General features: G+C 51.6%; 11 protein-coding genes across 11 annotated transcripts; 8 read left to right on the plus strand and 3 right to left on the minus strand.

Moving 5' to 3' along the window:
* Nucleotides 1-734: 734 nt before the first annotated feature.
* On the plus strand, nucleotides 735-1396 carry CGGC5_v011690 (uncharacterized protein; the record flags this gene model as incomplete). Its single annotated transcript, XM_066152570.1, has 2 exons — nucleotides 735-1280; nucleotides 1355-1396. The coding sequence occupies 2 exons, from the start codon at nucleotides 735-737 to the stop codon at nucleotides 1394-1396; spliced, it is 588 nt and encodes a 195-aa protein (XP_066008047.1).
* A 931-nt stretch (nucleotides 1397-2327) lies between these two features.
* Nucleotides 2328-2714, minus strand: CGGC5_v011691 (uncharacterized protein; the record flags this gene model as incomplete). Its single annotated transcript, XM_032023692.1, has 1 exon — nucleotides 2328-2714. The coding sequence occupies one exon, from the start codon at nucleotides 2712-2714 to the stop codon at nucleotides 2328-2330; it is 387 nt and encodes a 128-aa protein (XP_031879536.1).
* A 30-nt stretch (nucleotides 2715-2744) lies between these two features.
* Nucleotides 2745-3020, minus strand: CGGC5_v011692 (uncharacterized protein; the record flags this gene model as incomplete). Its single annotated transcript, XM_032023691.1, has 2 exons — nucleotides 2745-2920; nucleotides 2996-3020. The coding sequence occupies 2 exons, from the start codon at nucleotides 3018-3020 to the stop codon at nucleotides 2745-2747; spliced, it is 201 nt and encodes a 66-aa protein (XP_031879535.1).
* Nucleotides 3021-4655: 1635 nt separating this feature from the next.
* On the plus strand, nucleotides 4656-5864 carry CGGC5_v011693 (uncharacterized protein; the record flags this gene model as incomplete). Its single annotated transcript, XM_032023690.1, has 1 exon — nucleotides 4656-5864. The coding sequence occupies one exon, from the start codon at nucleotides 4656-4658 to the stop codon at nucleotides 5862-5864; it is 1209 nt and encodes a 402-aa protein (XP_031879538.1).
* A 468-nt stretch (nucleotides 5865-6332) lies between these two features.
* On the plus strand, nucleotides 6333-8464 carry CGGC5_v011694 (uncharacterized protein; the record flags this gene model as incomplete). Its single annotated transcript, XM_032023689.1, has 2 exons — nucleotides 6333-6743; nucleotides 6833-8464. The coding sequence occupies 2 exons, from the start codon at nucleotides 6333-6335 to the stop codon at nucleotides 8462-8464; spliced, it is 2043 nt and encodes a 680-aa protein (XP_031879537.1).
* Nucleotides 8465-8948: 484 nt separating this feature from the next.
* CGGC5_v011695 (uncharacterized protein) lies at nucleotides 8949-9728 on the minus strand (the record flags this gene model as incomplete). The annotated part of the gene is made up of 1 exon (XM_032023688.1): nucleotides 8949-9728. One exon carries the CDS (start codon nucleotides 9726-9728, stop codon nucleotides 8949-8951), a length of 780 nt encoding a protein of 259 aa, XP_031879540.1.
* Nucleotides 9729-12163: 2435 nt separating this feature from the next.
* Nucleotides 12164-13464, plus strand: garL (5-keto-4-deoxy-D-glucarate aldolase; the record flags this gene model as incomplete). Its single annotated transcript, XM_032023687.2, has 6 exons — nucleotides 12164-12418; nucleotides 12471-12523; nucleotides 12577-13207; nucleotides 13267-13282; nucleotides 13354-13374; nucleotides 13442-13464. 6 exons carry the CDS (start codon nucleotides 12164-12166, stop codon nucleotides 13462-13464), a joined length of 999 nt encoding a protein of 332 aa, XP_031879539.2.
* A 625-nt stretch (nucleotides 13465-14089) lies between these two features.
* GLX1 (Lactoylglutathione lyase) lies at nucleotides 14090-14818 on the plus strand (the record flags this gene model as incomplete). Its single annotated transcript, XM_032023686.1, has 1 exon — nucleotides 14090-14818. The coding sequence occupies one exon, from the start codon at nucleotides 14090-14092 to the stop codon at nucleotides 14816-14818; it is 729 nt and encodes a 242-aa protein (XP_031879541.1).
* Nucleotides 14819-16221: 1403 nt separating this feature from the next.
* On the plus strand, nucleotides 16222-18665 carry CGGC5_v011698 (L-gulono-1,4-lactone dehydrogenase; the record flags this gene model as incomplete). The annotated part of the gene is made up of 4 exons (XM_032023685.1): nucleotides 16222-16429; nucleotides 16496-16758; nucleotides 16817-16964; nucleotides 17020-18665. The coding sequence occupies 4 exons, from the start codon at nucleotides 16222-16224 to the stop codon at nucleotides 18663-18665; spliced, it is 2265 nt and encodes a 754-aa protein (XP_031879635.1).
* Nucleotides 18666-19425: 760 nt separating this feature from the next.
* Ache-0-0 (Acetylcholinesterase) lies at nucleotides 19426-21129 on the plus strand (the record flags this gene model as incomplete). Its single annotated transcript, XM_032023683.1, has 5 exons — nucleotides 19426-20427; nucleotides 20478-20605; nucleotides 20657-20754; nucleotides 20815-20901; nucleotides 20954-21129. 5 exons carry the CDS (start codon nucleotides 19426-19428, stop codon nucleotides 21127-21129), a joined length of 1491 nt encoding a protein of 496 aa, XP_031879643.1.
* Nucleotides 21130-23798: 2669 nt separating this feature from the next.
* ARS-0 (Arylsulfatase) lies at nucleotides 23799-25652 on the plus strand (the record flags this gene model as incomplete). Its single annotated transcript, XM_032023682.1, has 3 exons — nucleotides 23799-23924; nucleotides 23989-25218; nucleotides 25272-25652. 3 exons carry the CDS (start codon nucleotides 23799-23801, stop codon nucleotides 25650-25652), a joined length of 1737 nt encoding a protein of 578 aa, XP_031879610.1.
* Between the last annotated feature and the right edge of the window lie 16 nt (nucleotides 25653-25668).

A 25668-nucleotide genomic window follows, 5' to 3' on the forward strand; every position in this document is an offset into this window, starting at 1 on the left:
ACTTCGTTTACCAGGTGGCTTTGATGAGGACGACGGCAATAAACGACGACAACAGACGACGGCAATGGACGACGACAGCGACAGATGACGACAGTGACAGATGACGACGACGGACGACGGTAGTAGCAACGACAGCAACAACAATAGCAGCAATGATAGAAGCGAGCACACAGGAAAAGTAGTTGCTTTAACACATGAAAATCAGGAGCCGTACCTTCCGACCTGAGCAGTCCCCATCCCCATCCGCCACTGTGTGCACTTTCGATAATTAAGGCACGAAGTGCTCGTTGCCCCCTTCCCGATGCTACTGGCGGGCGTGCCTCAGCCATCACTCAGCACGGCAAACAGCCACCAAGAGCAGGACCAATGTGCCCCGTCCTTCTGTGTCTCTACGTGACTCTGCACGGAGCTTCCTTGAGCGCACTGAAATATGGATTGACGCCTTCCCCGATTAACTCTTGGTGGTGGGCGAGGTAGGTAGGTAGGTACCCTGCCCTGGTGAGATGCTCTTGTTTTTGAAGCGGTCCCACGAAATACTTGCAATCCTCCACCATCCAACTTCACTCGTCAATCCAGCACAGCCTACCACTACCTTTCCATCTTCACGACTTTATTCAAAGCCAACTTTTTGGTAAACTTCCAATCGGGCTCACAGACAATACGCACTTCCGGAGAGCCTTGCATTTGTTCAAAGTCACTCTACATCTTTCAGCTTGCACAGGAAGTCGACCACGATGGTTCAACAAGACACTCAGTCGGAGAAGCTCGCAAGCAACACTTCGCCTGAGGACATTGAGCTAGTTGCCGCGGAAATTGGGCGGCAAGCAAACTTGAACGCCGTTCTTGCAAGGCGCATATGCCAAGAGCTCCAAAGTGACGAGCCACTGACCGAGGCGACCATGAACTTGAATTCATGGGCCGTCAGACGAGACTCAGCCAACGAAGCCCGACAAAGGTATATCATCGCAGACGCGGGATGGTTTGGCCCCAAATCTGATACCTCCGTGGGACGTTACCCCTCGAGGCTTCCTGAAGGATACTCGAAAGGCAGCGGACAAATCCTTCTGGTGCCGATCAATTTTGACGTCTCGAACAACGGTCATTGGTCGCTTGTGATCGTGCACGATGGTTTCACAGGGTTCGGAAAGTTACCCTCGATCAAACACCTCGATCCTTTCAGAAATACGAATACGGGTTCAGAACGCGGCAATACATTCAGTATCGATGCCCACCTGGCTTTGGAAAGTCTATTCATAGAAACGTTAAGACTCGGCCAATGGGTGAGCCAAAAGCTTTTCCAGTCTATGTTAGTAGTTGTGCAAGGCAGCAGGCTAACCTCATTCACAACGATCAGGATGTCCCTCAGAGTCCTAATGCTGCTAGTTGCGGAGTGTAGGTCGCACACGCAATCAGAAAGATTTGCCACAAAGGACTCGAAAACAGATATCCAAAGGAAAGATTCGACTCAAACATGTTTCGGGAGGAAATCTTCCGCGAGGCGGTTAGCAAGGTCTCTGATGTGAGCATTGGACCGCATGATCCAGAGGCTTCGCTTGCCATGGTTTCCACTGTCGAATACTGGAAGTCTGGAATCGGGGAGTTTGATCCCAATAGCCTAGCTTTTCCAAACGCTCCACAGCCCACACAGCTCACACAGCCCGGGGGTCATTGATGATATCTTACGCCTCTGGTATTTGGTCTGCATTGTGGTATCCTGGGGTGGCCTGCAAATATCACGTAGAAATGGGGTCGGCATGCAGTACATTCTTATCCGCTTATGCGTCGTCATGATCAATGGTAGCATCATGTAAAGGGTTAGTAGGAGCAATGTTGCAACTCGTACTTCCTTTCTCAAATGAGAATCCTCAGATGAGGAAGGAAGGTTTCTTGTTCATCTCAGCTGCATCTACATGTCCTTTTATCTTCGACCCTGATATCCTATCCCTTGATATCCTATCCCTTGATATCCTATCCCTTGATATCCTATCCCTTGATATCCTATCCCTTGATGTCTTACTCCAGTGCCGAACATAGCCGAGAGCATCCCATGTGACAGGCCTAGCCTGTTACACATCAGAATATAACCACGACTAGACCTCGTGCTATTCGCGTCACTACTCGTATTTCCTAACGCTGCCATTTCAGAATCTCCCCAAGATTACACAAACTCGGAACAGACCAATGACGAATCTTCCATCCCCCCTAAGAGATGCCTGGGTCGCACGCTTGCTGCCATCCTGAGTCGAGTCTCGTGGTCAATATGTCGAATGGCGCAGCGACTGGACTACACATTGTCGTACGCTCTCAGACGCTCGTAAATAGCACTCTCAGTGGTGCGTCATGGCAGGGAACCACTCTTGAAGATCATCCTCGTTCTCTTCGTGCTTCCCGCCAGTCCGCTTCTTGCGGTTCGGTCTGGCTGATCCCTTGTCTTCCAGCGACTTGCAGTTCTTCTCAAGCCCAAGAGAATCAACCGCACTTTTCGATAGCTTGCGGCCTTCTAGCCAATCTTCCTGAGAGCGGCCACTGTGCGCCTTGTACGACTTCCAAAACTCGGCAATCAACACTCTGCCCACTTTGGTGGCGGCAACCCAGGCTGCCTCGGTGCGTCCCACAAACCGCGTCTCGTACTGTACAACAAATGTGCCTCTCTTGTCGGTGCCCTTCCGCGCGGCAAGTATTTTCAGAGGCACCCAGCGGTCGGGATGAGCCATGTGACGCTGGCGGCCGCCGGCGCACTTTTCCTAAAAGTAGCAGACGGCTTCGGGGTCGATGAGCTGGGCTTTGGACTCGCTGATCCAGAAGGCGGGGCACGGCGGATTGGCGGGGAGGACACGGAGGTCGAAGGTGTCGACGTAGCTGGAGGGTTTGGTTGTCGATTTGTAGGAGAGGATGACGCCGAGCTTGGACGAGCGAGCCGCTGGGGGTAGGCGGTCAGATCTTGAGACAGCAACGCAGGGAACGGGTGCGAAGAGGTCTCTTGGGGAGGGCTTACCTGTCTCCGTCTTTCGTTTAGCCATCTCTCGATTGTCAAGGGTACTGCGCGTTGCCTTTGGTGAACGGTGAGCTGGGAGTTCTGGTCAAGAGCACCTCGCGATGCTGGGTGCAGGCTTCCCTCGAACCAGGCAGACGACGACCGAGAGCTCTGCGGTGGACAAAATGCAATGGAGGTAAACGACTTTCTGCCTGGGAGCCGACGAGTACGGGTGCCGGTTGAGACTGGCTTTCGGTGGTAGCTTGTGGGCGAAGAAGGCAACGTCGTGGTGAAGGCAGCTGCGCGGAAGTGTGGGTCCCTGGCCGCAACGCTGAGCTATGGCACACCTCGACGACCTCAACTTCGTCCATTGCCAGGCCTAGAGCGAGTTACCCTGGGTCTTTCAAAAGCGGACATGGACCAGTTGAAATATAAACCGAAATCCATCGAGTACACAGGATGTGCAGCCGCGCAAACGCAGGAAACGTGGGCGGTCTCGGTTGAAAACAATCCTTCCGTTAGAGACAAGGGACTCCAACAAAAGTCTCAAAGTATCTTCTTTCAATCCTAATACTGGAAACACTAGAAGCCACTCGCAAGATCTCAAGCCTTGAGGAGCTATCTGGATGTCGGCAGTGGAATGTCGGCGTAGTGGATTGGTTCCAGATCCGAAGGGGGGGGAGGGGGGCTGTTGACCGTGTTCTCCCGGAGAATGGCTGTCCAAGGCCAGCGTGTCTCTCTCGAGAGACCAAAGAATATTCAAAGATCATGCAGAATTCTATGTGAAGATTCATGAAAATGAAGACAACTATCAATGTGACGTGGATCAACGCTGCACAAGACTTGTTTGGTCTAGACTACTACACCTCAGCCCGAGCAAAGTGCCTGGAACCAAACGACTTACCCCCCCAAAGAGCGATTCCTGATTCTCGAACCTCCCACGGATCTCTCACAAATTCCTTCACCCTAGTCTCTGAATTTGTCTCTCGGCCGTTTGTTCCCTTGTATTGCGTTCTTCTCAGACCGCCTACGAATAGGTCTCGCCTCTTCCCATTCTCGCCCCGAGTCTCCTCCGACACCCAACCCTCGCCAAGAACCTTGCAGCAACTCGACCTAACGAAACATTCTCCCCATCGATTCCGCGAAGATATTCTGGTTGTTGAAACTTGGCAACCTGCCAGCTTTAGCTTTGAGCCGAGCGACTCGTCGGACCTGTCCTCCCTTCGTGGTTCCAACCCCTGCGTCCAAGTAAGTCTTGCAACCACAAGCTTTGAAACCTGCTGACAGGGCATCCCAAGTCAGACGCGTACAGATTCTCGAGGCATTCGATCGGCTCATTGACCAACTTTCCATCGCCTGCCAAGCGCCAGACCCGAAGATGCGCGGCGAAATCGGCCCATGTCGCATTCAACCCTCCTTGGTGGTTCAAGACGAGGAAAATCGCCCGCGCATGAACTCAGCCTCCCGTAATGGTGACTCAGAGACTGCCTCGACATTCCAAGAGGCAGAGCCATGTGTCGAAGTGCTTGATAAGATATCAAAGCATACCACCTCGCCCACTTCCAAGCCCTCGGCTCCGTCCACATCCCCAGTTATCCCAGCCCGTCATACGCACGCATCGATGGAATCGCCAAGACAGACGCCATACCCCGTTGAACAATCGTTCATTCTCTAGTGCTCAATGGCAGACGGTTCATACGAGGGCGACAGTGCGGTTTTCAACCCCAACTTCAGTCCGTATGCGACCGTCACGTTCGACTCGGATGACACGCAGCCCGATGCCGCGCCATGGCTGCCGGCCTCACATGAGGAGGCGAGCTATCTCTGCGACCTTTTTCCTAGTCTTGTTCGCGTCGCGAATGGCAAAATGAGCGTTGCCCAGACCTTTCTTGTCGCCTCGGCAGGAGTTCATCACTGCGGCTCGCAGAGATCTACCATTATGACCTGGGATCGTGTCGAGGAACATCTCCGCGCAAATGATCTTCACCGACATCTCAAACTCAGTCATCGCTGTCGTCTTGTGGTGATCCTGTTGGACACGGGCTTCCCATTTCGAGACATCATCCTGGGCCGCTACAACGACGTCGAAGGCTACATCAGCAGGAATCCAGATGCCGGGGTTTTGACGGTATATCCGACCCGCGAAGAAGCTCAGGCAGACGGGTACAAACTTCCAGACATTCGGATTCTCGACGCGGTCGCTGCGAAAAGACGAGACTGGCGCCCTGTGACTTGCTTCGGAAACGGTACATGTGCCCTATCAGGGGTTCGAACCTTCAACAAGCGCTCGTGGAGTGGCTGCTCATTGCATGCAGGAACGAACGTACGTCCGCGCTTGACTTGCTTCGATCCTGTGCGTGGTCCTGGGCCTGTCGATGAAGCGTCCAAGGAGTCATGGTTCCACCAAGAATTCGTCGACTTTCTTTCGCTTGAGGAGTTTCGCGTCTTCATCGTCACGAAACCTGACCCTGAGGGCGTTCGCGGCCTCAAAGGCGAGGTGCACAAAATCTGCCTCACGAAAACCTTTCCTGACAGCCAGATCGGTGCCAGCAGGCCGCCAGAGGCATCTTTCAAGCGGAGAGGATTCACGGGAAAACAAGTCATGGAATATGCGCTTGGCGTGTTTGAATCCCTCCGAGAGCTCAACAGTCCCCAGCTTGGCTCGTTGGATATCGGATGCCGTCTCGACGTCGCTGCAAGGCACCACGGAGGACCGCTGTTCATCAACGAGATTACTCGGTGGTACGGCGCCCATGATTTCACCGATTACTGCGACGTTCCAGGACGCATGACGTGCGAGCAGTACGCCATGGCATTCTCCGCGGCTGTCAAAAGGGGCGAGCGTGGACCGGACGGAGAAGGGAGGTTGCTAGGAGTCCAGCGGTCATAGGGTTACGGCGTGGGTGGTAGATTCGGTTCGCTGGCTTTTCTGTTTGCAGTAGAGCTCCGAGGCACCTATTCGATATAATTGAAAAAAGGACGTTGGGAAACTCCCTCGGTGGTCGATCATCAAACGATATCCATGTCAATCGAAAGGGACGCTACTGCAGCGACATCAACCAATTAAAACAGCCCCGCCCCTTCTGGTCGCTGTTGGTCGGGGGGAACAACGATGACCCCTGCCCCTTCTGGCCGGTGGAGGTCGGGTTTGCCAGGGACCTTTCCGCAAGCTGGAACAGCTGCTGCAAAGCTCGCAAACATCCTGGTTGCGGGGAGCAACCTACCTATCCGTACCTGTACGGCAAACACGCCCACCGAAGGTCTGCCTGCCTGCCTGGGTCTCGTCTTCGCATATCGCGACCGGGACCGAATCTTGTCTCGACACCATCATGGTCACGCAAAGCCCGCCAACGGTACCATGCCGTCTACTCGCCAGTCTCTAGGCACTGCGCAGCCTGGCGATACTGCCACCAAGCCGTCCCTCAAGGACATCCCCTCGGAGCGGAACCGCAGGGAGGTCGAATCGCTGTGCAAGAAGTGGGAGGTTTCCCTCGCCAACTTCCTCGCCTTCTTCGGCACCGAGACCCTCACTGCCAAATTCCTCTCCGCGCTACGCGATCTTCGCGCACGAGTGCCATGGAACACGGCAAAGCATTCCCTGGACGAGGCGATAACTAGCCGCCTGGAAAAAGCTGGCCTCGGGCCGTTGTCATCCCCACCTCCTTGGGTCGCGGACGATGTCAAAGCTGCAATTGCCCAGATAGATACATCGCGTCGCACATCCAACGGCACAGTAGGGACCAGATCATCTCGTTTTTCGGCTGTGATGGTATGTTCCTCGAAACGGCGAGCGACCCTCGTCAACTACATCCCCCTCCCGACCGGCATCATGCTAACGATTGGTTTTTTTTCATGCAGCCGCCAGCTAGCCCCAGCTCCAGCTCCAGCTCCAGCGATGTCGATTCAAACCTCGAACAGGCCAACGAAGCCAACCCAACCGCGACAACACCCGCACCCCCGCGGAAGACAGCTACCACCAGGGGAGCATTACGGGTATATGGATCCGCCTCGTCTCGTCGCGATGCAAAGGCAGTCCGGATTTTTGAGCACACGTCTCAGACAACCACGACTGAACTCTCCACGTCGGCCAGCAAATCCAGCAACCAACCGTCGCTGTCATCGACCCGGAAGCGGTCGTCTGGGACCGCCGACCTCGAGCTTCCTCCTGCGAAACGATCCGATCCCTCTGCTGGAAAGCCCACGAGATCCTCCCGCCGATCCCTCAACAAGGAAGCGAGCCCTGTCGCAAACTCCTCCCCTCTTTCTTCAGTCTCGTCCACGAACGTCGGCCTGGAAGGCACGCCAGATACAGGCCAAAATGGCCGCCCAACCCCATCCAAAGCGAGCGGTGCAACGGCAGAGGTAGAGAACGAGCCCACGAAAAGTTCCAACTGGCTTGCCGATGGCCTGGCACCCGATAAGCAGCAGGACGAGGATATAATGTATCGCCTCATCTCTGCGCTTGCGACGTGTTCCACCAGGCGAGACGGTCTCACTGTGGTCATCCACCCTCTGATCCTGGTCGCGTCGAACACGCCTACCGTTCGCGAGCTCAAGACCATGCTGTCTGAAAAGCACCCTGACATCCTGCTCCTACCAATGCATCTTCGTGGCCACTGGGTGCTTGTCAAGGTACATCCCGAGACACACCGTGTGGACCTTCTAGATTCCATGCCCTCCCTAGATAACCGGACGAAAGCTGGCGAGATCTTTTCCCGTTTTGCTCGCAACTATCTTGGCCGCTCTTCAAGCTCTTGGCAGATTGCAGAAGTTCCTTGCGCCGAACAAGACGACGAGCGTAACAGCAGCGTATTCGTCGCTGCCAACGCCATTTATATACTCGCGGGACAGACACCGCCCGGTACCCTCGCGGCCGACCCGTGGCGCAAGGCTTTCTTGCTCTTTGCTGATGAGCAGCCTGCCGAAAAGGGCGCGTTTGCCGAGTTTCTGAATCTCCCGGTTTTTGACGACGTGCCGACTACCCAGCCAATAGCCGGGGATGACATTGCCACGTTCCACGAACTGCGCAAGACATGGTCGACACATTTCGAAGGCAGAATCGCCACCCTGTCTGCCAGCATAGCCCAAATGAAGCAACTCGAAGAGATGGAGACTGTTTTTTCAGCACTCATGCACGAGCCCGACGATATGGTAGGCGATCCTGCGATCAAGGCCAATGCGGAGTTGGAGAGGTTGGAGCAAGACCTCAACAATCATGAACGGCAGCTAGAGCTCCGTCTCGAACTCAGCCAACTTCCTGGCTGCGAGTCGGAGACGCAAAATCTCTCCCCTCTGCGAGAAAAGGTTGCTGGCCTCAGGACTAGGTTAGAGGAAGGGAAAGCCCGCAAAGAGGCACGCCTCCGTCTAGGTTCCATCATCGAGATATTGCGGGAACAGAACGAGCATGTCAAGCTCGCTTTGACAAACCTTGGGGGGAAACTGGCGCAGTATAGAGATCTCTACATCGGCACGGCTGCTACGGACATCTGACTAGCCCGGTGAAGGACTTGCTTCTGGATATGCCATTATGCAAATAGGTCTTTTGTGTGCCTAATGAGAAAATATTCTATTCAAGATCCTGCCCCCGTTCTTTGCATGGAGGGACTCATTTTTGCTTCAATTCTGCATTGTTGATCGCGATGAAGATCTTTTTGACACAACGTCGCCAATTGTATTCCCGTGACCGAAAGACCTACAACTTTCAAACTTCCAAAGCCATCGAAGAAGGCGAATTGACCGCCCAAAAAACGCGACAGGCTCCCAGGCACCAATCACCCGACCGACTTCGTCAATCTAGCCAAACGAAAAAGACCGCGCCGCCGCCTGATTTCATGGGACTGTTCTCTGGTCATGGGCGTGATGACCGTAGCTGGGATGAGCCTGCAATCCGTCCATGTCCTCTCCATCTCGTGCCTGCTCTTGATGAGTGTTTTTCTCACGAAAATGAAAGGCGCCGAAGATTTTTACAACCCAGCTACACCATTTGAACCTGGCCCCTCTTTGCAAACCACAAAGCACGCCAAAGCACCGAGGAAAGGTCTGAATAGATCCCGTCATCCCACTTCTTGCACACCAACTTCGCACGACGCACCACCTTCCTGATCCTCATCACATCCTGTGGATTCTGCGCAACCTGCAGCCAAAAGGCGCGAAGCTCGTCAAATTTCACCTGCTCGACGTCGCTATACATGCGGCGTTGGTATTCGCGGTCCATGACCTCCAAACACACCGCAGGCGTGACGATCTGGGCCGAGTACCTGTGTGCGAGGTTCAATTCCGAATAAGGTGTACGCCTTGGCATTTTTACAAGAAGGAATACTTGCTCGCTGACGTCTTTGAGCGCCTCCTGAATTGCAGCGTGCAGTTTCTGCCGGTCCAAAACTGCAAGGGTATTGTCGTTGTTCCGAGCATCGAAGGAAGCTGGCAGGTTGTGGAAAATTGAGTGATAACATCGCTGGCAATGTTCAACGTCGAGTTTGAAGTCGTCAAGTTCAGCGTCGTCGGCAACCTTCTTTTCTTTCACGCGCCGCAAGATGAGCTTCCGGGCCTTCTCCATGACTCTGGCCAGGAACAATGCTTTCATGTTCTCATTCAGGCTCAAGTCAGGTTCCACCATCAACCCAGCCATTGAGGAAGCTAGATCGAAGGCTGGTGTCTGAGTGTCAGGCTGGAGACCCCATCCCAGTGATCCATCAGGCGGGCTCGGTGGCCTTGGCTCGATCGCCGGGCCGTATCGTAGGGTGAAATGATCCATGTATGCAGCTTTCGAAGACTGTTACGGAGATGGCTGACTTGGAAAGAGGGCGTGTAGAACTGAAGCTGTCTCAATGAATTACAGGTTTCTTCAAGAACGGCTATGTATGTCTGAGATGAGAAGACTTCAACTCTTTGTGGTCGCGTTGGAAGGGGACGAGGAAGCTGTATTTGACACAACTTGAATGCCAAGATGTGATGGGGCTCTCCATCGGAGGCGGCCCAGCAGCCCGGTTGCCGTCAGCTCAATCACATCTTGCCCCTGCATGAGTTGCAAATGCCTTCCAACCGCCCTCAGTTATCGGTATGTGCCCCGATGGCAGGCTGGCTTGATCTTGTTGGTACCCTGACCGAGAACCGCAAACAAATAAAGCGAGATTGCCATCTTCTGTTCCACCAACATATTGGGATGGTGCAGGTCTGTGCCGATCGATCGCGATTCAATGTCAACGAAGAACGCCAAGAGAGCTTCGCTGCATTTGCGACTATTTTTTTTTCTTTTTCTTTTTTCTTTTTTTTTTTTTTGTGATCGGGGAGAAACGGTCAACCGGCTTGTAAAACGATGGTCGCCAAACATGGGTTGGCGTGTTTGTCTTGGACATCCGATCTTCGATAAAGGGGATATGCGGTGGTGTCGGTCCAACCCCAGAGGATTCAAGCGGCACTGACTGAAATTCGAAGATCACCAACGGGTGATAAGACCAACAGGCGTGAACAACCCCGGTTCCAACAACTCCACAATCGTCATGCAGCCTCATCCACAAGTGGAAGCAGGCAAACAGCCCAGTCTTATTCGCCGTACGGCCTGGCGATTCATTCGGCTTCGACGGACGTTGTATGTGAGCGAGTGACGATTAATTTGGTGAAACTAATGGCTTACAGAAGCATCAGAACTCAACCAGTATGTCGTGTACATCCATCCTTAACAAGGGCCGCTTAGGGTGACAAGAGTATGCAGAAGCAGTCAGTCAGCGAACCAACAGATTCCACTATTAGCCCCTGTCATTGTGCCCCATGATGTTGGCGCCAACACTGCGGACAAGGCCCAACCCCTACAGCATGTTGGTGGTTCGGCAGGACATAACGCCGGAACTCAGGAGGTCCAACAGAACTAGCACCAGGAAAAAGCAATGATCGTTCCGCGAAGAGGAAATGCAAGGTTCGAGAGAGGCTGTGATGTAACCCCCCTCTACTAGCACCCCGGCCAAGGCCCCCGCTTTGGTAAGAGTCGTGAGTTGGAACTTCGCCCATCACCAACGAGTCCGATGAGCTGCCCAGAACGGGCATCGTCTCCGACGGGACCAAAGATCACAGAAGATAGGCACTGGAACAGCACAAGGACTCTTGGAGCCAGGACCGATTCCCGTCTCAGCCACGGTCCACGGAGCTGACAAAAGGTGGCACTCGGTGAATGGCGACCGCTTTTGAGACCCATGTGGCTTTGCCGTCGCGCACGCGCTGGTATTGGTCCATCCGAATCAAATAGGCGCATGCCAATACTGCGATTGAGATGCACATATTTTGACAAATGTCCCGCTTTGGTATCCAAGCGGGATTCACTCATTCAGGCACAGGTAAAACAACCTTGTGAATGGTCGTCGGGAGCATTCAATCATGTCAAATTCAAGACATCAATCGGTGGTAGTAAGTCTTTTAAAAGTGTTTAGTTTTCTCATCGAATGTATCGCGTGTGGTCAGGTATGAGACAGCGTCCTCGGAAGCTCACCTCAATGTTCAGTAATTCAAGATATGGCCGATCGGCCGGAGCTATCTTTCCTTCCAGCGATTGAAACAACCGTATCTAGGCACCGACGATGGACGACTTACGTCTTAACGGAGTCCGTGTTAGCCGCGCGCACACATCGGCGACCGGGACGTCGCAAAGCTGTCCAAGCGACTACCTATGCTTGAAGGATTTTCTATGAAAGGTACGCCGAATACATGCTGAATGGGTTTGAACTAACCAAATTTGGTGTTTTCGCCTCGGCTTACTAGTTCTCACGAAATGTCAATTAGCATTGAGGACCTCGGCACCGTTCAACGCCATGAAGTCTACATCAGACGTCTGCGGTATTTCGGATTACTAAAGTCTGAGATGCAGTGGATGCTCCATTGCTGCTCGAGATATCTGTTACACGGTTAGCCCTTAGATCCTTTGGCTAAGAGGCGCAGATGAAGCTATACGAAGGTTGCATGTCTACACGAAACGTGCATACTTGTCTACACGAAGCTTGCATATGGAGTCAGCCGCTAGCTGACAGTCATCATCGGTACTTCAGATGCTAATGAAGGTAATTGTATATGAATGGAACCATGATCTGGGTTATTCTGAGATTCGACTGCCCCTTTTCTTCAAACACAGGCTCTTGCAACTTGGTCTCTGAAATCTATTTCCTCCATACCTACTAAACATTCCAACAACGTAACTTCATCAAAATGTCCAAAAACGGCGAAGAGTACAAGGTTGTCTCCTCAAAGGGGATGATGGCGTACGCTGCTCCGTCTCTCTTCCAGCCTCACAAAGCTCGTCAAGCCATCCGAGATGCCCACGATAAGAAGATTCCACCCATTATCTGCTATTATGCAGGACTCAGTTCCGTCCCAATTACGCGTTATGTCGCGCCCATGGGATTCGACGCTTGCTGGATTGACTGGGAGCATACATCTTGTAACGTGGAGACCATGACTACTGTAAATCAAGTGTCTACATACCTACCGTAAGGAGTTCAACTGACATGGCTAGATGGTTCATGAGACCGTTTTTATGAGTGGCGGTCGGACAATTCCATTCGTTCGGTAAGTCCAACGCCCTAACATCGACGGTACTGCCTCTCATCCGTATTTTGTAGTGTCCCTGGTCATGATCACGGCGCCATTGGTCATGCACTTGATTGTGGTGCGAGTCTCGTAATCCCACAAGTCGAAAACGTCGAGCAGGCAAAACACGTCATTTCGGCTGCAAAGTTTGGAACGAACCAGAACGGGACTCGGTCCTTGCCTCCCTTTCGTCTTGTTCCTGGGTTCACTGATGCCCCGTATGACACTTCGCGCGACCTGCACAAGTGCCTCAACGACCAGGCTGCCATCATGATCCAAATTGAATCAGCTGAGGGGGTTCGCAATCTCGACGCGATTCTCACAGAATGTCCCGATATTGATATCGTATGGTTTGGGACACTTGATGCGCGGGTCAGCATGAATCTTGAAGCCAAGTGGGGTGGCATCGGTGCCACAGAGCCCGAATGGCTGGAGATATCCCAACTGTTCTTCAACACGATTGACAGGCATGACAAACCGTACGCCGGCTTTGCGTTTGGCTCTGCTCCTCTCGGCAGCTCCGAAAAGCTGAAGGCGGCTGGGGAGCGTATGAGCCTCATCATGGTTGCTGCCGACGTGGTCCATCTAGGTGGTCTTGCACAAGATCTCCAGCAGGCAAGGATCCTGGTTGGATATGAAGGCAAGATGGGAGAAAGCAAGAATGTCAATGGATGGAGGGACAGTAAACTTTAGGCGTCTGGTGCAAAGGTTGGCTGGGTGAGGTTCGCTGTCACGCCGGTGCGTTTACCACAATTTGAACATGTTTTCGAAAGGTGCTATCTGGCCAAGAAAGCTCAATCTCTTCCCAGCAGAAAACGTTGACATGACTTGTAAGGCACCCTGCAACTAGTCAAATTGCCCCGTTTCATTGCCACATATTTAATTTACGTGGAGCAGCTGAATATGCGGTCAAGACATAGTCTGCGGCGCATGAGGCACGACTGAGTCTCGGCTGGGGTAGTAATGTGAGGCTTTCTGCAACAACTCAAATTGTATCGCATAGTTCAATGTTATCAGGCACCGACCTTGAGTCTCGTGCTGATAAAAAATCGCGTGTGATGACGACCATTAGAAACGCAATACCGACTTCATTGCAGGTGAGCATCAACAAATGCGCCGTCGCTGAGTACCTCACTTACAGCGCCGCCGATCATCCGACCGTCCGCGACAAGATTCTGTAAGCCCTGCTAAGCCACGAAGGAATAGTGCCGCCAGGGGTTATCCAGGCTGCGCCCAATGGCGTTGTCGCTCGAGTCGGGTTCGGGCAGACTTATGGCAGTGAAAACCAACCAACACCTTTTTTGGGACTTTGGTAAACGCGACCGCGAGAAGCGAGGGCGGCGACCGGATGAACACTGATGAACACACTGGGGTCGGAAAGTGCTCAACACGCGCTTTCGAAGAGATATAAATGCGCAGTAATTCCTAGCCTTTGACTTCACTTTGGTTTCATTGCCTTCTTCATCTTGAGAACCCAGAAAAATATTTGATTTTCAGAACCACTTTAACCGCTACCAATACTTGAACGCCGCACAAACCACCACCATGGTTCGCCTCTTCACTGCCATCATCATCGGATCTCAGCTTCTCGGCCATGTCATCGGCCACGCTCTGCCTCAATTTCAAGCCCGATCGACAAACGGGACGATCCAATACCCTTATCCGGAACTCGGGACTGATGATCCCGCGGACTACGCTACGACTGGCTATTTCATCAACCACCTTTGCATCAACGTCAAAAACCTCACCGCCAGCGTCGACTTCTACTCAAACGTCTTCGGTCTTCGCAAGATCTTCACCTTGCACGTTACCGAGCATTACTCTATCACGTACATGGGACATAGCCACGGCGGAAAGAACGGAACCGGTTATCAGACTACTCTGGAGCTAAACCGCGAGAAGAACAACGCCGAAGGCTTGATTGAGTTGATCTATGTCGACGTCCCTGTCAACAACATCGAGGCCGGTATCGAGCGACCCAACACATTTGCGCATATCGGTATGGTCGTTCCAGACATTAAGGCTATGCAAAGCCGATTGGATGACCTCCCCGATGTGAATGTCATGAAGAAATACGGAGAATCGCTCCCTATGGGGGGCAAGGTGTCTGGTGCCACTGGTCTGCCTGCTGAAGTTCTTGACCAGCTGAGCTCCGCCGAGAAGAAGCAGATCGAGGCAGCTTTGGCTCCGAACACTGAGCCTCTGATTTTTGTGGCTGATCCCGATGGCAATCTCATTGAAATCCAGCCCCAAGAAGGTGCTTCTCTGGCTTGAGTAATATCTGTGCCTTTTCTTGCGTGGTTATTTGGCCTAACTATGAACGCAAGTTGGCACAGCGTGACAGAGGGAGGGGGATGTTTTCCCTTTTGCATTGGATGGACATAGGCTTAGAGATAGACATGTACTTACTTATACATGCCATTTCAAAGGATATGCTTCGTAGTCGCATTCGGTTATTTTCTCCAGAACGCGTTTGTGATCTCACGTGTTCTTCAGAATATTTGAATCACTGGGACGATTTAATTTGCCCGCTTCATAAGGTATCATGCAAACGTTTGCCAAGCAGGACTAAATTCTCTGGGCCTGACCTTCGTGACAGCATGACTGTGTACTTTTAAGCACGCGCGGGAGGCTTGCGGTAGCGCCTTCGGCAAATACATAGCCTGGTGTGGTGCAGGAACGAAACGTAATTAGTGAGGATGATGCGCGCTTCTGACACACCCCCACGCTTCACAGGTCATTGCAAAAGCCTACCCCGGCGACGTTTTGGCTATTACGCCTTTTCGACATTGATGAACCCTGAAATCTCATAAACACAGAGGCCTGCTTGTCATACTTCGACCCGACCGACATGTGTAATTACCGAATCTTTCTGTCGAGAGTCAGATAGACGGATGATATCTAGCCAATGCATGGATGATATCTACGATTCCTATCAGATTTTTCACTAAATAGCGCAATGTCCAGATTTAATTCTCGTGATTAGCCGTCGAGGCGCGGGGACGCACGCTTTTAGTTGTCAGCAACACGACACCCTCACGGAGTGCACGCGACATACCAGTCAGACACTATCTCAGCCGCCAATAGCACAACCCAATGCGGCCAACTTTTAATGTCCTGTGACTCAATTCAATTGGAATCAACCTGTCTTAGAACATAGATCTTACGATACCACATCGTTGTCATAAATTAGGCAGGTTGACGAACGTTCGTCAATTCGGTGCTGTTAATTGCGCTAGAAAACGCTCTCGCAAAGTTGTTATATAATTGTCGTGGGCAGCGCATCCCATGCTGCGTTTGTTTCCCCAAGACCTGGTATTTCGTTCAACCCTACGACGCATGCCAAGTGAGGGACCTCCTTCCTGTGGTCACTCAACGGAACTTAGTTCAGGCTGAAGTAAGACTTCACACACGCATCATCTTTTGTCTTTTTCTTACTTCGCGCATGAAATTACACAATTGGCTGACACAGAGAAACAGGAATCTGTATTGACGAGACGAACACTGCCTTACCTTCTCTCCAGGTGTAATCCAGGTGATACAAAACTGCGGCCTCCGTGGACCGGTTTACAAAGGTCTTTGTCAGTATACCCAAAGTGATCGATTTCTCATTCTTTTCATCTCCTGACCTGTGAAGGTCCGGTTTCATACCGTCTTGAGGATTCCTTCTATCCCTCATGGCGCCCCCAACCGCTTGGGACTGTACGGTCAACGATCGACTTCAGTTTATCGTCGACAGCTTAGACCAGTCCATCAAGTTCAGTGCCAAGGATGTACCTGGTCTGAAAGATCTGCTTGCTGATTACGTCAATCCGGATGTTGAGGTCGATCATGTGCACTTCATCCGAAGACTATTGAGAGTCTTCAAAGACTCGGAGACCGACGGTACCTACTCATCTATTTTACACAAGCATACTGATGATGAACAAAACCTCATCGAAAGGTTCTTAGAAGGCGGGGAGTCGGGTGACCCGAAGAACCTGGGCAAGCAATACAATATGGGCCCAAGCCTAGGATGTCGAGAAGAGCTAGAGCAATTCTACCAAGCGGCTTGCATTTTTCAAATTGGGGCACAAGGCATAACAAAGCTCAAAGAGCAGCATATAGAACACTTGGCCGACTTTCCTGTTGCCCAAATCCTACAATCTCTGCTTGCCGACATGAGAGCCTTCACCCAACTTCATCAGGATGAGCTTGAAGGAGCAGGCATTCTGGTGCGTAAATGGTTTGCCGGAGGCTAGGGAAGAGGTCAACTGGCTAACCAATAGGCAGGTGTACTATGACACAAAGTTTCAGAACTGGGGACTGACAGTAGAGAACACTCCGTACCTAACTTGTGTTCCCAAGTCTGTCAAGGAGGTTCAATTGATCGTTAAGTTCGCAAAAGAGCAGAACATGGGCGTGCGTTGTGCAGGATTTCGTCAGTTCCAATCTTATTGCAAAGGGTTGTATTTTGTACTAACTGGAAAATTTAGGTCATTCCTGGTCCCCTGTATTCGGCAGAGACGGGCCTGGAAAGAACATCCTGATTTCTCTCCTTGGCCTAAAGGAAGCTACGAAGCTCCCCAATACCACTGCTCTCCCGTTCTGGCCCTTCAGACAGGACGAGCCGACGGAATTGGAAGATATTGAGTTGATTTCCGCCAAGCCGAACGAGGAAGGGAACTACCTGGTCAAGGTCGGTGCAGCTTGCACCAATGAGAGGCTTCGCCAGTGGTGCATTGAGAACAGACGAGTCACCCTGCCGATGAACGTTATTATGGTAGAGATCACCATGGGCGGATCCAATGCCCCAATTTGCCACGGTGCCGGTCGACGACACAAAACATTGAGCGACATTGTCCGGCGCATCGACTATGTGGATGCCAACGGCGAGGCAAGGTCTGTCACTAAGCCTGAACATCTTCGTGCTGCCAGTGGTGCATTCGGGCTGATGGGGGTTGTCACGCACATCACATTCGAGATGCCCCCAATGACCTACGCCCAGTTGAATCCCAAGACAGTGCCTGTGACCCATGCCATCCCTCCTCCTCCCGACTTGGACGAGAGGTTCATCCCACCAGTGCTTTTGTTGCCTTGGAAGGCGTTGAGCACAAAGGAGAAACGAGAGCGCCAACTTGAGTTTGAACGCCAGGCTACGAATGATTACTATTCCGAATGGTTCTGGTTTCCATATTCTCAAAAAGTATGGGTCAACTGCTGGAATGACACCGCGGACAGCAGCGATGTCGTCGAGTTCCCAGACAACGGGCAGATATTTCTCTCTTTCGTACAATCTGTTACGATGAACATTCTACAGAATGCGGACTTCCTGAAGAAGTTGATTGATCTGACTGGCATTCGGGAGTCTGTCGTAACACTCATTTCTCTGGCGGGAACCAACGCTCTTCCGACCAAAAGGGTCACTACCTACGTCCCAGACGCCTTGCACTTCCAAAGAGCTATACAGAATGTCCGCGTCAGAGACATGGAGGTTGAGATCCCTCTCGTTTCAAAGAAGCACACTGGATCGACCAGAGAGGGTCGTGTTGAAATTGACTATGCTACGGTCCAGCGTGCTTGGTGGGACGCAATCCTCCTGGCATATGCCAATATCAAGGATTGCCCTATGAGCATGCCTCTGGAAATGAGAATCATGGGAGGCAGTGATATCATCATGGCTCCTCAGCGACACAATCAGCTGGGAACATGTGCCATCGAAATACTTACTTTGCAAGCGACACCCGTTGACAAGTGGGTTGGCTTCGCGCAACAAGTGCTCGACAAGTGGATGAGCTTGAAGGACCCACGAAGTCAAAAGCCGCTGCGTGTTCGTCCTCACTGGGCCAAAGAATGGGAAAAATTCCAAGTCAATGGCAAACCCTGGTTGGAGAAGCTAATGAAAGAAGACTACAAGGCAGAGATTGAAGAGTTCCGTAAAATTCTTGTCGAGATTGGGAGCGAGGCTGGTTGGGGTCTGAAAGATCTGCAAGGTCGATTTTCGAACGAACTCTTCGACACTCTCATTTTCGACAAGGTCCAAGCAAAGAGATCCAATCGACTTGCCAAGATCTTGGCGGGCTTACATCTCAACCGATACATTTCGTTGCTCCAGAGGTTGCTAGAAATATCATCTAAATAGAGCCTCGAGCTGACAATTTTGTCTGGGGAACTAACTGAGTGCTCATAGAAGCGGGAGCCTCCAAGATTACTTCGTACACACTGTTCGGTTCACCTCAATCATTACATAGTTTAGACTTCATCAATTACACTACATTCGCTTTTGGTCTCTTTAAGGCAGAATTTCTGGCTTTGGGCATTGGGATGGTTTCACTCTCAGTAACAAATATTTGGAGGCGGATGACGACATCGACGCTTAAACAAAGCCTTCTGAGACGGCCCATCCGTCATGGCCGGCACGATCAACTGAAAGATATCAATACTGCCGAGTTGTGATGATAGTTTATCCAGAGGGCGACAGGTGATGTCTTGCAGGTGGCATTTGCCATCATCCCCGCATTAAACAAGCTATAATGCAACCCCGCATTGGAGAATCCGGGGTCTGGGGGAAAAGTCGACGTTGATGACCATCTCGTAGACCCAATGTAGCTACGAATGCGGGGAACGTAATCAAAAGATGATTCTTGACATGGGTTTCTCTTAAATATTCTGCCGGTTTGGTTGCTTCTTGCCCAGATGGATTGGAAATCGTCCCAGTACCATTGCACAACCTAGTAATCCTCCTGTTGCCATCCCTCGGCCGGACCAGCATAAGTGGGCTTGTCTGGGTTGATAAATGGCACAAATGCTTCGCACTCAGATGGGACGGTCTCTTGCCCTTTTCCCTCTCAGGTTCCGCTTGTCAGACACGAGAACTCCTGTTTCCGGGAATTTTCTTCACCATGCAGTGTGTCGTTCTATTGGCCTACGGGGTCCTTTCTCTGGCCGTGGGCGCCAGGGGGGTCCCGAACCAATCTCAACAGCGAAAGCCGAGCTCCCTGACGATCCACACCACTGCTGGGAGCGTAACAGGGCTCATCAATGAAACAACTCCAGACGTTCGGCAGTGGCTCGGCGTTCCTTACGCTGAGCCGCCGGTTGGATCTCTTCGGTTCCTGCCGCCTCAACCCAAGACACCGTTTGGAAACTTGACAACAACTTCGTACCAGCCATCCTGCATGCAGCAGCTCAGCAACGCCAGCTCAGCTTACACCGACTATGTCCCGGAGTTTCTCATCAAGGGCGGACAATCCGAAGACTGCCTTTATATCAACATATACGCCCCGCTAAACCCGATAGCCGAAAGGCTCCCGGTATTTATCTACATTCCAGGTGGTGGCTTCACCGGCGGAGGGGCCGACTCGCTGTACAAGATCCCAGATCAATGGATCCAGAAAACCCAAGGCCATATCTTTGTCATCATGAACTATCGCGTCAACATTTTCGGCTTTCCGAACGCAAAATCTGCTCCTCAGAATGCTGGACTCCTTGACCAAAGACTCGTTGTCGAGTGGGCAAGGGATAACATCGCCGCTTTTGGCGGCGACCCAGACAAGATTACTCTGTGGGGCCAGTCAGCCGGCGGCATGTCAGTAGGCATGTATGGATATGCCTGGTTCGAAGACCCCATTGTCTCGGGATTGATTGCAGACTCCGGCGCCGCGTCAACTTTGACTGTTAGCGATCCTGAGCACACGACCTTCACGAAATTTGCTGGATCTTTCGGATGCTCGAACTTGACCGCAGACATGGAGCTTCAATGCATGCAGAATCTCGACGCGAAAGTGATCCAGGACACCCTCAGCTTTAGTGGCACAGGTCTAGGGTTTCGTCCAGTGATTGATAACATGACAGCCTTTGCCAACTCATCACAGCGCCTCTTCGAAGGAAGGTTCGCAGACGTGGTATGATATCCCCTTGCCATAACTAGTACTATGTGACTCATAATTCAAAGCCATACATGACCGGATCGAACGCCAACGAAGGGGCGTCCCTGGGATCGTACGACCCTAACGGCATGCTCCCGGGCCAGTATGAGAATGGCCTGAAGTCTATCAACTGTCCAGTATCCCAAGAAGTCGCGTATGGCTCTCCATAGACTGTACATGGGCATTTCGCTAATCCCAAGCTCAGCAACCGCGACCTAGCCGGTCTCACAACTTACTACTACGAATACGCTGGAAACTTTAGCAACATCTCCCCTGTACCTTGGCTGGGAGCAATGCACAGTGGTAAGCTCTCTTTCCAATCGACTATTCGCCCGGAAGCCAGCTAACTATATGCCCATCTAGCTGAATTGCCCATTATCTTTGGAACCCACTTCTTGTATCGCGGAAATTCGACGGAGTTTGAGTGGCAAGTCGCGGGGGCAATGCAAGGTTAGTCGATTAAATGCGGTGCTCAGAATTGGCCCACTAACCTGTCATCAAGATTTGTGGCTTTCCTTCGCAACGGATCCTTCGAAAGACCCAACGGATGGGAACGGCTTCAAGTGGCCAAAGTACATGGCAACAGAGGAAAGCATGGTGCTGTTTGCAGAAGACGATACGGTGGCTCAGCTGCAGTCCGGATCCATACTCGCGAACCAATGCTCAGCCCTCTCCTGAGAGAGGTCTGACCCTGCTTCCACGCTCCGTTCTTGACAAGGTTCCCAGCATGGCTCGATTGAAAGCGTAAATAGCTACTTGATCAATCAATATGAGATGTCTGCATGCATTACGATGAGTGTGAAATCATATTTGTAGGAAATCCCCTCCGTGAAGTTGCCTAGAAAGCCACCTCAAATCTGAAATCTTCTCGAATTCACGTTTTTTTCTCCCCCCAATGCTACATTGCCTCTGCAATCGCAATCACGGGTTTTCCGATTCTTAAACCAGTACGGCATGGTGAGGCCCATAACCAACACCATTGTCCCCGAGTACAGACCGATGATGCCTAAGAAACCACGTGTATACCTCGGTGCATCGTCGTCTCGAAAGAGTTGTTGTCCGGCGAGACCACCCAAATTAGCTGCCATAACAATGAGAGCTTGGCCAACTGCAAGATCCTTCGGGTTCTTGACATTAGAAGCTAGCCATGCACTATTTACTCCCTGGAATGTCGCGTTACCCGCCATGAACATGACGAAAACAGCATATTTGCCCCATTTGTCCGTGCTTAGAACCATGGAATATTGCACGCCGGCAAATACAAGTGCGTAAACCGTGCAGGCCCCACACACCGGACCTCGAAGCTGCGACCAATCTGATATTCGCGCTGCGAAGACCGAGAGTAAGATGAGAGCGTAGTTTGATACCGAAGCAAGCAAGTTAGCGGTGATCTTGTCGAAGCCGAGGTTCTTGATTATTGTAGGTGCATAGAGTAGGAGTCCACCTTTGGGAACAAGGGAGATCAAAGCCACGAGCGAGTGTAGCCATATGTAATAGTTGGTGCAGAGTGCTCGGAGAGCATCTCGCGGGTTGATGGGGGATAGTTCGGCTGATCGACTCGTGTCTTCGAGTGCGATGCGACGAGTCATGATGTCCCGTTCGCGTTGGGTGAAGATATCAAAGGCGGCAATGCCAACCACGGGCCGCGTCTATCTTGGGCTTTTCGGTAGGAGAAACATAAAAAGTAGAGCGACGATCATCGTAAAACCTCCGTCGATGATGAACAGCCACTTGTTAGGTTAGTTCGAATCCTGTCATCTCAAACGAACTGGTTGACCTTACCTGCCAATCGTGGAAGCCACCCAGACGGTCCATCTTAAACACGCCCGCCGCAATGAGAGTACTTGTTCCAGCAGCAAGATAATTGGCGGTGTATAGCACAGTCATTCTCATTGCCACCTCCGTCTTGGTATAAAACATACCGATGACGACTAGAGATCCGGCCAAATACCCAGCTTCGAAGGTTCCGAGCAGAAATCGGGTAGCGAAAAAGGATGCTTTGTTCGTTATGAAAGCTTGGAAGGTAGCGACTAGGCCCCACGCAAGACATTCGATAGTCAACCACAAAGGAGCACCAAGCCTGGACAATATCATGTTGGATGGAATTTCGAAAATAACGATGGCGGCAAGTGAAAGCTGGTTCCCGCTGTTGACGATGTTATTTGTGATTTCGATATCATGAATGAAGTCGGTCGTTATAGCGCTGCTGATGTTGGTTTTGTCGAGTTGAAGAGCAAAGAACCCGAGCATGAGTGTGGTGATGAGCACGATGTCCAACCTGTCAACCAAGATGTCAATGCGAGCCGTCAATAGAATCAGTGAATGTGCCGTACTTCAACTTCACCTTGCGTTCTTCTGCACTCGACCAATCCCTGGATATTTGTTCCTCTTCCATACCGTTGTGTCCCGTAGTGTCAATGTGTTGACTCAAAGTGACCAAATTTCCCCGAGAAAGTGACGGACTCGGGCGACGAGGTTCCATTAGGGGCAGGTGGAGTAATAAACAATCAAATAATGGCCAAAAGTCTTGGTTGAACTCTGAGTCCAACTATGTAAACATTATCTCACACTGCTCATCGCTCTCCTGGTGAGACGCCATGGCTTTACATACTCATGCATGTCGCTCACGCTGATCCTCCTGATTGGGAAGTGGCAGCCCATCCGGCCTGGCTCGCTTGACAACATCCGGGGGAGGTATTGCGTGCGTGTGAAGTATGGTTAAGAGACCAATCATATCAAGGGATGTGGTCATGCTGGGCCTAGGTAGAATAACTACGTAGACGGCAGGATTCGAGAGGGTCCTCTACAAGGTGGGCCAATTTGGGTCAACTCCATGAAGCATTTTGGCCACAGACCTTCCTCCAAAGCTTAGCCTGGACATGAACTTGACTTTGACAGTTTAGCGGCGATACAGATAGACACATCACTACAAAACTCAACGACATCAGGTTTCGGTGACATTGGATGCCTCAACTTGATCGCAACACCGCCAAAAACAAGATAATGGTACTATGCACGTGTTGAGTATCGATAAATGAAGGAGGTCCCACCGAGTCATATTAGGATGGCGATGTCCCACAGTCCGAGGCGGTTCAGCGTGCTTCTATGCCGAAGGAGGCAGATCCCGGCGCCGGCGGGCCGAGTACAGCCGGGTACAGCCGGACCCGCAAGAGATGGCCCCACAACGGCCCGTGACAGGATGCTCGTCCGGTGCAAGTATTATGGACTACCTTTGAACCTACATACATCTTTCTTGACACTTCAGAATTCATGTGGTATTCAGATTTTTCCCCTCATGATCTCTTCACTCCAGTAACAAGGCTCGACGTTTACGAGGCAAAATCGGGATGAGGTTAGCACAATGGCTGGCACTGGCCACTCTAGTGCAGGCCAAGCGGCCCAATATCCTCTTCATTTTGACCGATGACCAAGACCTGCACATGGAAAGTGTTCAGTACATGCGATACTTGAAGGTACGATTGAACACTGCTGCTGCTGCCAAGCGTGGAATCATGCAAGCTGACAAGGTATCGCCAGTCTGATATCGTGGAAAAGGGCATGGCATTTACTCAACACTACTGTACCGTTGCTCTCTGCTGTCCTTCTCGTGCCACTCTCTGGACGGGGAAAGCTGCGCACAACCACAACATCACAAACGTTTCCCCTCCGCATGGTGGCTACCCTAAGGTCGCGGAAACAGGTCTCAACGACAATTACTTGTTTCTGTGGATGCAGGAAGCAGGGTACAATACCTACTACTCAGGAAAGCTCTGGAACTTCCACGGCGTGTCGAATTATGACCGGCCATTCGCGAGAGGCTTCAATGCGTCCGACTTTCTACTCGACCCCTACACTTATCGATATTGGGATACGAAAATGACACATAATGGTGAACCGCCCGTCAGCTACGCCGGGAAGTACAATACGGATGTTGTAGCTGACAAAGCCTATGCTCTGTTGGAACAAGCACTCAACCGCGATGAGCCTTGGTTTCTTACAGTTGCGCCCATTGCACCACATTCCAATTGGGTGTTCGACGAGAGAACGAACACAACCTACTTGTCGACGCCGCAAAGCGCATATCGACATGAGCACTTATTCCATGATTACAAGATTCCCCGCGGAAAGTCCTTCAATCGGCAAATAAGCGGTGCGGCGAGCTGGCCCGGCCGTCTTGAAGCGCTCAATGAGAGCGTTCTCGCATACAACGACCATTACCAGCGCCAACGTCTGCGGGCCCTACAAGCTGTTGACGAGATGGTTCATGAGCTCGTCGAAAGACTCGAAGTTGCCGGCGAGATTGAGAATACCTACATTTTCTACTCAACGGATAATGGATATCACATTAGTCAACATCGAATGCATCCTGGAAAAGAATGCGGTTACGACACTGACATTCACATACCCATGTTCGTTCGTGGACCTGGCCTTGTGGCTGGTGGTGAAGTCGACTCTGCAACCTCGCACACCGACATCGCTCCAACAATTCTCAAGATCGCGGGAGCAGAACGACAGCTTGATGGAGAAGCTATGCCCTGGGCAGGTGAAGTGGCCCAAACCAGGAATGAACATGCCGCCATTGAGTTCTGGGGCTGGGGAGCTCCCGAAGGCCACTATGGATTGCGCAGTGATGAGCACTTTGAGTCTGGCAAGCTAGAAGGTTTGTACCTCAACAACACGTATAAAGGTCTCCGTCTGGTTGGGAAAAGCTTCAATCTTTACTATTCGGTGTGGTGTACGGGAGAGCGGGAACTTTTCAATCTGAAGGTAAGTCATCGTCCCACCAATCTTAGACATCCATTTGCTGAACAGGGACACAGGATGACCCCGAGCAAACCGTCAACCTGCTTTCCGACACATCTCAGGCTTTGATCCTGGTTGAAAACTTTGAATTTTCTGGCAGAGGAGCTTCCGAGGTCGTTCATCGCCTTGATGCTGTCATCATGGCTCTCAAAGATTGTGAGGGCCGGCGTTGTTCCCGGCCTTGGTCAGCTTTGCACCCCGACGGAGACATCGTATCTCTCGAGCAAGCTTTGGATACTAAGTACGACGGCTTTTACAAGGCGCAACCTAAAATGTATTTCGAAAGTTGCGAGGCAGCCTTCATCAAGGAGAGAGAAAGCAATGAGCCTGTCAACCAATACGGCGGCGACGCTCGGCCTGAGTATGATTATGGCGATGAGTGGATCCTAGCCATTTAAAATGAGGGTTACCCTA

Source organism: Colletotrichum fructicola (genome assembly GCF_000319635.2).
Source record: "Colletotrichum fructicola Nara gc5 chromosome Unknown KSG_Nara_v1_contig07, whole genome shotgun sequence".
Lineage (NCBI taxonomy): Eukaryota > Fungi > Ascomycota > Sordariomycetes > Glomerellales > Glomerellaceae > Colletotrichum > Colletotrichum fructicola.